The sequence below is a fragment of the Xiphophorus maculatus genome, chromosome 24 (genome assembly GCF_002775205.1).
Source record: "Xiphophorus maculatus strain JP 163 A chromosome 24, X_maculatus-5.0-male, whole genome shotgun sequence".
Lineage (NCBI taxonomy): Eukaryota > Metazoa > Chordata > Actinopteri > Cyprinodontiformes > Poeciliidae > Xiphophorus > Xiphophorus maculatus.
This window is the reverse complement of record NC_036466.1, coordinates 9,513,731-9,524,608: the sequence shown is the minus strand read 5'-3', so window position 1 is coordinate 9,524,608 and position 10,878 is coordinate 9,513,731. Positions and strand designations below refer to the sequence as shown.

Genomic DNA, 10,878 nt, shown 5'->3' with positions numbered 1-10,878 from the left:
GCCGAAGGCCGAGTGTTTCTGTGCAGATCACAGTTGAAGTTGGTAATGAGCTGCACAGCTCTGGATTCTGACCAGTAAATAAAGTTTATGCAATCCAGAAACATCAAAACGACAAAAGGTTCATGATTTACATTTAAATTAAATCCAAGCTGAGCATTTAATTAATATCTGTTGACTTGTATTTGCATAAATTAATCAAAAATAAAGAAAAATGTATTTTACAAAACTTTATTGTACATTTTTAAATAAGCAATCTATGAATAAATTTATATTTGAGACACTATCTCATTTTATTTTATTTTTTTTAACAGAGTAGAGGAAATGGGCTCCACACCTAAGCTTCGGTCTCGCCTCGCAAAGAAGTGAGCGGAGATTTCACCTGCCATCACTAGAGGGCGCTCCACACTAAAGCAGGGGTGGACAGCAGGTTGAGACTCGTCTCCAGTCCGGTAGGTGGCGGTAAATGCACCTTGCCATCCGCCAATAAAAAGAAGAAGAAGAAGCTTCCGTAGAGTTCATGGCTGCCGGCCATACAGGTGAGTTTCCTGCCTCCACTTGTAATTGTTTAGGTGTTTGTATATCTGTACACCTGTAGGAAACCGCAAGCTGCCGTTAAAATCTAAGGAAGAAGAAAAACCCGTCTACTTGTGGGCGGAGTGATTCCTGTGACCAAACAGCTTCTGGCGTTACGTGAGCGTGGAAAGGGGTTAGCTTGATTGGCATAGTGCGCAGTTTTGAGCCTTATTTTATGTAATTTGCCTTTAATTGAGCTTTTTTAATCTCTTTATTAGGTGTTGTTGGCGCTGCACCAATTTGTATTTATCTCTGAGTTTGCTCCAAATGGCGTGACTGTGGAAGTGAAGCCATGCGGCTGCCATCCAGCACCGGCTTGTAGACGGAAGACAACAGGCTGGTAATGTTTTATTTACCAGTTTATTACCCGTCCTATCGGTGTATTTTTTCTTCTTCTTCAGATCTGAGGACTTCTCTCATTGGCGAAGGGTGACCTGGATGATGGCATTTTCTCTTGTTTGCAGTGACCAAAACAAAGATGGCGGAAAACCCAGGAGTGAGTGATTTTGGAGCCTTCCGCCAGATTAGGTCTTTCATCTCTTACCTGTAAGCATCAGTAGCTGAATTTGTGTTTGTAACCCCCTCCCCTAACTACAGGTAGATTTTAATTTCATTTAAATAAATAAATTTTGTGAATCATCTTTGAAACTGTCTCTTTGTCTTAAATTGAGATTTCCTGGGTTGGCAACAAACATGTTTCAGTTTTATTGTGAATGTAACTCCTACACTATTTTGTAATCTGTAACTTTGTTAAAGCAACGTGTTGACAAGGGCTGAAAAAGTATTTTGAGTAGACTCAAAAAGTAAGTTTTTTTTTAGTCTACTCTGTGAAACAGGGATGTAGAACTGGGGCCGTTAGTTCACTAAGAGAAGAAACTATGGTGCACTGGACAGTGGGTCCACCATAGCTGGCTGTAAACTGTCAGTTGTACAGCACCAGCTATGGTGGACCCACTGTCCAGTGCACCATAGTTTCTTCTCTTAGTGAACTAACGGCCCCAGTTCTACATCCCTGGGCAGCAGCGTTTCCACAGATATCTTGTCATGGTTGGCCTGACCAAGGATTGAACCCACAATCATCAGATCCAAAGCACAGTACCATAACCACTGCACCAACCACATTGTAGAAACACACAGCTCGAACTCATACAACAGGTCAAAGTTAGGCATTTTACAAAAAAAAAAAAACACATTGCTAGGATTTCTAACTCTCCATTAGTGGAGCCACAAGGGTGATTTGAACCTACAACCATCAGGTTTGAAGCACAGCACCTTAAACCAGTACACCAATTATTCTTCTAAGTAAATTTTTTGGTTTCTCAGTAATGTACCGCATGAAGATCCCACTCACCTGCAGGATCAATCTGAATCAGATAATTAGCAAAACACTAAAAAAAACCTGGTTGCTTTGTGTCTAATCTTCAAATGTGCTGTAAACTTTAAAAAATATACTAATTTGTGCCCTAATCATTTTTTATAAATTCAGAGTTGGGTAACATATTGCTTTCAACAAATGAACCCAATCATTTCCATCCTAAACATCATGCCGTGTTTCTGTGATATTGAAGAAATGCATTAGCTGAGCCTTTTGTCACAGAAAGAAGATTTATTTAAAAATAAAGCTGTTTCCCTCTGACTCAGAAAGAGCAAACAAAATGTCACTGCTCACCTTTTGGCTGATTGGACTGCAATCGTCACCACTAACGAGCAAAAAACAAAAATGATATGGTTGGTGCTCAGAACACAAATCTAGAAAACAAACCGAGGATGTGAGGTTTGAGTAACGTAAATAAGGCTTTTGGCTGCAACTTAAAACAGGTTTGCCTCACAGCTGCAGATTTCTGATTAATCAGTTTATTCTACATCTGTTGTTAAGATCCAATTCACTCTCATTACTGTTAATCTAGTTACTACCAGACATGTAGATGATTGAGGCAGAACCAAACCGAAAACACCAAAAGGCACGTTTATGTCACTAAAAACTTCAAATACTAACTTGGCAGCAGATCACAGACCTGTTAAACAAATACAGTGAACATGAATTCCTCCAAATATGTTTAAAACAGCCCAAAATGTTTGGGGTGAAAAGAGGAATATTTGTCTGGGAGTCTCTGTCTTAAAGAGACAGATGAGACGAAAACAGGATATTATTTCACATGTAATCAAACTGCTGAAGTTTTTTCCCAATATTTTCTTGCAAGAGCGACAGAAAATCTCGTCAGGTTTGAATTTGAGATGTTTTGCATAGAATAAAAAATAAAAACTTCAGTTTCTATCTGAGCAGAGCTGGTATAGAAGTTAACCTAATAGATTCTGTAAACCTACGTTTTGTCTCATCTCATGTCTAAAAGCCACAGAGTTGCAGACAAATCTCCTTTTAAATCATACATTTCATAATTTTAATCTTAAATTACCCTCCATAAATAAAAATCTTTAGACAGAAAAAAGGAAAATAAAGACAACCCCGCTATAAATAATAAAAAAAGACATTTCCAGCAAGACACAGCCATAAAGTTCTGCGTACAAAATAAATATAAAAGAAAAAATTCAACTCATATGAACAATATACAGTGTCACTAAAATCTTTTTATAAACCTCTGATTACCATAGTGCATTTTTTCCCATTTATTACAAGAACTACAAAGTTTTTTCTCTGTAATTTTCCTATAATTTGCAGGCAAATTAAAATCCTAGTGATTATCCAAGAAAGAACAGGGAGGTTCTGCAATGCAGGAACGCTGCAACGTTGGATGATTTCACTGCTTACAGTTTGCTGGACAAAACGATTCCTACGAGTTTAGCTGGTCGGTCCTACATGGAGATGCTGCTGGACGGCTGCAAGGTCATCGTGTTTGTCACGTCTCTATCGGCTACGGCACGGCGACCCCGTGCGCTACTGGCCTTTTGCAGAATCAGACTCACTTATAGTCAGTCGCTCTGAACGTAAATGTGCAACTTAAGCAAATACCAACTCCGACTTTTCCACTTTAAAACTCGCAAAGTAAAAAAAATCTAAATGTTTGCCCTTGTAGAGACGGTTACAGTGTAAAACTGAGTTCTTCTTCAGCTTATGCAAGTGTGTGTGTCCAGTCCAGTGCAAACCTACCTAAAGAATAACAGTGTCAGATCTAAACGGGAGGAATGGATGGAGCAGTTGGAGTGGCTGCCAGTAGGGGGCGCTAACGTCCGTTAGTGTCTCTGATTTGAGCTGCGGGTTTACAGTCCGACTCAACTCCCTTTGTCCATTCAAGTAAAGAGCCTCGGCGCCCCCTGCTGGTGAATCAGAGTAGTCGGGCGCACCGGTTGGCTACAGGAGTGTCCCGTCCTGCAGCTGGGGGAAAATAATAAATATGAACACACACAGTTTAGAAAGTTTGTGTGTCGCTTCACTCCAGCAGCCTGCAGCTGCTATAGGCAGTCTTTACAGAGCGCCACCTGGCCCTTCATGTAGTCGCGACACGGGCAGATGCGCTGCAGCGTCTGGTGGGCGCCGGCGCAGCTGAACAGCAGCAGGTCCGACTGGAACACGCAGTGATGGCGGGTTGCACTGTAGGCCGGGACCACCGTGTCGGCACTCGACTCCACCGTCTTACAGGTGACGCCAAACCTGACACAAAGATTTTCAGCTCAGAATCAACATTTTTACTGACGAGCTTGTGGTCTCTGCTTCCCTCTTGCTTGAAGCATTGCGAGTGCGTCACCGAGTCCTACCTTTCCAGGTCTTTGTCTTTGTTCAGGTGCTGGAAAAAGGAGGGCTCGCAGATCAGCTGTGCCTCCTGACACACCTGTTTACAAGACTGACCAGGGTCAGCCTGTTTGACCTGCAGAGCGCTGAGGGGCGGCCACATGACCTGACCGTGGCAGAAATCCTGGCAAAACAAAACAAGCCGGTTTTGGTCACCTGTAATTACAGTATTTCTGACTCTACAATGTCTTGCAAAAGTCCAGACAACCTTTAACATTTTGTCATGTTAGAGGAGCAGTATGTAACTTTAATAAAAATATATATTTCACTATGTTTCAACAGTTTGATATGAGACAGATAATCTGTGAAAAAACAAGAAAATTGAGCTCCTCTACCTTCTTCCTGTGTGCTAACTACAAACAAGCAATCAGAGCTAAGAGGCGGGTCTTAGCGCTGTTAATCACACTCATGTACATGCTAAGAATCTTCCCCTGTTTCTGATTGTTTTTTCAGTGTATTTCTGCAAATAGCAATAGCAGAACCACAGGGAGGAGTTGGATTTTTCCCCCATCAGATTATCTTTCATACTGACCACTTTCATGAGTTACATACTGCAGCTTTAAAGTTCTCCAGAACATTCTCCCAGACCCGTCTGTCTGGGAGTGTCTCACAAACTATGAACTGTTTGTTCATAGTTTGTGTCTTTAATGAGACTAAATGTAAAATCCATCTTTGGTTGATTTCACTCTGTTGTTCATCGACTTCCTTGACAGCAGACAAGAGGAAGTGTGTGGGACGTTTTTCAAAACAGGATCCTCATGACCTGCTGTTTTATTATTGTGAAAACACTACATTATGAAGCAAACAAAGGGAGTTCACCCTGCAGGGATGTCAGCCTTAATAACCTCCTCATGCTGCTAATTAGAAGCTAAGATGATTAGACCTTAACTTCTTCATGGCGCCTGAGGAAAAGCAGCTACTGAAGAGGCTCCGGTCTCGTTTTAAGGAGTCTGTACCTGGTTCTCAATGAAAGCGTTGACTCTCTGCAGCATCCCCTCACAGGTGAACTCATAGGGCAGGTAGGGCTCAATCTGACCACAAAGCACAACAAAACACATTAACTCAAGATAACCTCAAACCATACGAAACGCTTCAGGCCAGAACAAAGCTTTTGTTTTGTTCCCCTACCTTCTGGCTCAGGATGGAGCGAAGCGCCCGCTCCACCTCGGCAGAGTTCTCGATGTCCACCGTCCAGACGTGGGGCTGACCGATGTACACCTCGGCGTACGGATGTTGAGACGTCAGCTGCGGACGAGAGAGCAGCGGTGAGGAGGAGAAACCAGAGACGGGTCATTGTACCGTGCAGACGAGTCGGCTCACCTCCCTCAGGGTGGGTTTGCCTTTGAAGAAGTCCGTGTTCTTGCTGCTCTTCGGTGGGGTGAACTTGGGGTTGAGGAAGGCGCAGCCGTTGGCGATGGCCTCCAACGGGGCGGGGCCTTCGTAGGGGAAGGACAGACCCACAAAAAGCTGAAATAAAAGAAAACAATCAGTTTCCAAACAGGTTCTACATTTGATTCATGTTGCTCTGATGCAACGATTGCAGTTTTCTGGTCGATGCAGATTTTTTTTCTTTTTTTCTCAAATGTCACAAAAATATAGCAAGAAAGTGATTATTGTTAACTGCAAACATGTAGCTAATAACCTGTTGAGGAAAAAGAAGTTGATTTTTAGACCTTTGCAGAGGTAAATAAGATCATCAATTTATCAGTGCACCTCTGCTGGTTTACAGTCATACATGCAGATGAAATACTTCCTATTTTTATCTGTAGTATTTACTAATTAAATGATGTTCTAGTTGTTGTGCTAGCAGTTTTTCTCAGATGCTAACCAGGCTACAGCAGCAGTAAAGTTCATTTCCTGTCCCCAACGAGTTTCTGCTATCGAGTATCTTGAAACAAAAACATCATCAGCACAAAATATGGTGGAGGTGGCACATTTCCTTACAGCAACAAGGAAGGGAGGCTGCAGGAGTTTGTCAACATTCAGATGGAGACATAATGAAGTTTTATAGAAAGCGATTTGTACGTCCAGAGTCAAGCTTGTCCACAACAACAGCCTGCTGTCAACACAATGCTGCATTGTAGGTTAAAATATGCCGCTGCTCACATGACGCCTCAGACTCGTGTTGATCATTCTGCTCTTTGGGCTCCTGCAGTGCCTATTCCACGCTCCACCAACAGGTGGCAGCGCGACACGCACTTTCCTGAATGTTTCTCCTCAGAGCTGAGAAACAGAGGAGCTCTATTTATAGGGAGAGGAGCGAATCTACCCAGACTGAAGGACTCAGAGGGAGGAGCTGATGGAGAACAGCCAGCATCTCTGATGCCGCTGCTGTGGATTAAAAGGAAAAAAAAAAAACTACAGCAATCAATGAGGAATATGGCTTTGACCCACATTCTCCCCATTAGCTCACATTAAACAATCCTGTTCACAAGGAGGCCGAGCGCCGAGTCGCATTCGACCGGATCCACAATACCGACGCGCTTTCAGGAGATGGTAAAGTGTCTGGTGTGTGTTTTCACACTCTTTCTCCTCCTAAAGCAATCATTGCATCAGCCTGCTGCTGATCAGACGGGTATAAAACATCCACAGCTCCAAACAGGAAAAACAACCTCTGCTTAAAACCCTGCAATTAATGCATAAAGTTTAGTGGAAGGAAAATGAAACACAGCTCAACAAAAACAATCAACATGCAAGATTTAATCACATCTTATGTACTTTGTTTGTCTTCTTATGAAGCAGATTATTATATTATAATAGCAAAATTAACACCAGTGGATCCTGTCACTGCTGCTGAGGTAATAAAAGTTATTTCTGCCTTTGTTTGCACTGATAATGTTACCAGGAACAACCCAAAGACAAAAAAGCTTCTCCACCATAAAGATGACAGACAGCCGTCATGCAAACTGTGACCGAGTGACAAACAGCTTCCACAGTTGATACTGAAAAAACACTGAATTTGTAAATGTCTGCCACTTTCTATATGAATCCACCAGATTGATCTGATTTCCTTCTGATCTGTAATCAAGCGTCGCTTCTTCTGTTGAAGACAACAGAAAATGTTTGATCAGTGTATAAGAGAGAGTAACTAGAGGAAGGAGAAATCTTTGACCACAGATCTCAACACAATATCGTCTTCTACTGGACACAAGCTGGTTAAAGCGGCTCTACAGTCAGCAGAACTAAAGAAAAACTCCTTCAATCTCGATTGTTCCTCTAAAAAGCTCAAAGCAAAGACGTCCGACTCACCTTGGTTTCTCGCAGCAGGAACTGCAGGTCTCTGCCGCTCAGGATGCCGTGGTTCTTGACGTAGCCGGGCAGATAGACGGTGCTGGTGCCGTGCACCGTCCCGTGGACCTCCATGTAGCTGTGGATGATGTCCAGGTACCGCTCCTTACCCTGCAGCAGAGGAAACAGGTTCTTTACTCCTGTGGAGACAGAGCTGACCATCTGGAGGAGTTAAAAATAGCAACACTGTGGGGAAAATCTGAGCAAACACTACTTTATTATTATTATTATTATTACCGTCTGGCTAATCTGCTTTCATTACAGTTAATAAAACATTTATGTCCAAGGAAGCTCTGCCAACTTGTGTCAGAGTTCATCTGAGATCACAGGAGTTAAATTCCCGTCATCAGAGCCGTTGGTTTTATGGATCATCTTAACGTTGGACAAGATGCTGTAAAGCAGAGGCAAATCAAAAAGCTGAATGTTCTTTAAGGTGAATGAATGTCTTGATGCTGTTTGTTTGTTTCAGCATTCAATAAGTGTTTCTTAAAATTAAATCAGTCCATCCAGGATTTTGTGATGCTAGTTTAGAAATATTTGTAAATAATTTTTATGATATTTGCGCTAATGTGTCAGGTTAAAGGTGACTTTTTATTAATCGTCACATCAAGGACAAAATGTTGACATTCAGTAAGGATGAGGCTTCAGCAAACCCAATATTTTGGCCAATTTGAGAAAAAAGTGCAGTAAAGCTCAGAAAAAATGTGAAGTTTGGTTGATTTTGTAGATTTGTGAAAAACTTATTGATGTGATTTGGAGTCTAGAGGGCCATATAAAAAGCTATGGTGGGCCAGATTTGGCCCCTAAACCTCGAGTTTGACACCTGTTCTGTAAAATTTATATTCCTTGTTGTATAAGAAAATATTCACATCTTTTGGTTGCATCCAGCAACTTCAATTTATTTTATAGGGATAGCAAATCTTTCTGAATGAGAGCAAACATCTGGAAAGTGTGGCATGCTTTTCCCCCCATCCTCTAGCATCCATTTCCAGTTTTTACAATTGGTTGTACTGGTTCTGCTTCTTCCTTTGTGTTGATCTGCCATAAAATCCAACTAAAATACACGTACAGAGAGTAAAATCCTTTCCCAAACGTCTCGAGTCTCTACGGCAGATAAAGTTGTGTCATTTCCTTCTTTACAGCAGGAAGTCACACAAACACCTCGGAAATATCGATTAAAAATAGCGAAGGCACCCAGGAGGCAATAGCACCTTTTAAGTGACGCATTTACACACTCTCTCTGCTTCTGTGTGTGTGTGTGTGTGTTCATGCTGACTTCAGAGCTTCCTGTAGGGGCTTAAATTTCAGGTAGCCGCTCGTCCGGGTCCCTGGAGGCTCCGCTATCAGATGCCTCCAGCCAGCCTGCTGTAACTAAAGCAGCCTGATGTGTGTGTGTAGGGGTGTGTGTGTGTGTAGGGGTGTGTGTGAGAGAAGCTCTAATTAGGAGGTGAAATTACAATCCTCTAATCTTTTCACTCTGGAGAACTGAGTGAGGATTTGTGTTTGTGAAGGGCGGATTTACAAATAAAGAAGTCAGAAATAGAAACAGGTGCATGCAGGTAAATACATGAGAGATTTATGTTTCCATCTCAGGCTTCTGCCTGCAACTTGCTGTAAGAGCAGGAAGCAGATGGATGGATGCTCTGAGCGGAGTACATGCTCAGAGAGTTATAAAATTACTGCTTGAGCTGGTGAGGCTGACTGAAGCTGCAGGAGGAGGAGGAGGACGGAGCTTTATGGCCGTGTAAATCAGGGGGAATTTGTAAACTCTGGCTCTGAGGAAACGGGAGGGTTGACTGACGAGCGTCCTGGGAGGGAAAGCGCAAGGCCTCTCGGAAACGAGCCGGGAATCGCATTTAATTCTTTAGATTACAAACTTATTTAAGCAGGAACAACTTTTTGTTTTGCAATTTACAAAACGTCTGGGTCGACCAACATTGTTCGGGATCATCAGGATGCAGACGGCAGCTGTTGGTGCGTTCAACATCAAACAGTCTGCAGCCATTTCCAGACTAAGAACTGGAAGCTCGTCGGCCAGAATGAAAATTCACTTCAGACGCTCTGGAGTTCAGCGTAACGCGAATCGTCTCTGATCACCAGGATGAAAGCTGCAGCTGAAATATGGAAATGTTTCTGGACGGAGAGACTCTTGGTCCGACTTTGTCGTTTATCTTGCTGCAGATTAAGAGTCTGAAGATTTTCATATCAAGCGTGAGTGACCTTTGAACCTTAAGGAGCATCATTAATCAATAACTGATTGACTCACCTAAATCATACATTGTGGAAAAACGTGACACTTTCCATTACAGACTGGATTTAAGCAACAATCATTAAAATCATTAAAAGAAATAATCTTCAACCACCGTTGTAAATGTTACTGTTGTTTTCTCATATCTTAGCTATTAATCACACATTTTATTGTCGTGTTCTTATAAATAAAGCCATAAATAAAGCTTATGCAAACCAACAGGACATCTATGAACATCTGAAAGCCGTCCAATAACTAGTTGTGGTGTAATAATATCCAGAGGTGCTTGGAGTGCAGTCAGGAAACCCTGTTTCTTCTCAACGCTCTGTTACGGCCCATTAGACAGAATAGCCCAGAATCTATTGGTGCTTGGTGTTCTGCCAGAGCTGGAGTTTCTGTTTTTTCTTTTCTTTCTGCTTTTGCTTTGGGAGACGGTGGAGCAGCAGCAGGAGCTCTGTGACGGCTGACGGCTCGGTCCCCACTGTGCGACTGTGGGCTCCAGCATCCAAGCTGAGCATATGTGAGGAAGAGGAGGAGTAAACACTGAACACAGCTTCGCTCATACAAAGATTACGTTCTTATCTGCCTTTCTTAGTTCACATTTAGCCCCAAACGCCTCCTGTATCACTTTTGAATATTGTGCTAGTGGTCATGTTAATCATTTAAGCATCTTAAAGTGCAAATTTGTTATTTTTTCTATTCCATTGTTTAATTAAAAAAAAACAATGGAGAGAGTGCAGAAGACAACATGACGGATCAGGTTTACAGCTGAATGGAAAAACCCACCATAAAGCTGGCAGTAAACACACCTGAGTGTGTGTTTATGAGCCTGAATCACCTTACTTTGTAAAAGCTATCCGTGTGTGTGTGTGTGTGTGTGTGTGTGTGTGTTGTTCCTCTTTCTTCCTTGTGTTCTCTGATCTGGAGCCAGAGGCCTGCAGCTTTCACCTCTCTGTGCATCCGGCTCATTCTCACCTTTCTGCCTCCTTTCACCGCCAAAATAAGATGTACTGAAGAATTCGCA

At 42.3% G+C, this 10,878-nt stretch overlaps 1 protein-coding gene across 1 annotated transcript in view; it reads right to left on the bottom strand.

Annotated features, from left to right (window-relative positions):
* Positions 1–2,164: 2,164 nt before the first annotated feature.
* The window catches only part of mgat5 (mannosyl (alpha-1,6-)-glycoprotein beta-1,6-N-acetyl-glucosaminyltransferase), a 44,369-nt gene continuing 35,655 nt past the window's right edge, over positions 2,165–10,878 (bottom strand). Inside the window, exons 12-17 of the mRNA XM_023329580.1 lie at positions 7,568–7,717; positions 5,639–5,785; positions 5,447–5,563; positions 5,275–5,349; positions 4,285–4,442; positions 2,165–4,180 (exon numbers count right to left, since the gene is read on the bottom strand). Of these exons, the coding sequence (XP_023185348.1) occupies positions 3,982–4,180; positions 4,285–4,442; positions 5,275–5,349; positions 5,447–5,563; positions 5,639–5,785; positions 7,568–7,717 (846 nt within the window). The 3' untranslated portion in view covers positions 2,165–3,981. The remainder of the gene's footprint in view (positions 4,181–4,284; positions 4,443–5,274; positions 5,350–5,446; positions 5,564–5,638; positions 5,786–7,567; positions 7,718–10,878) is intronic.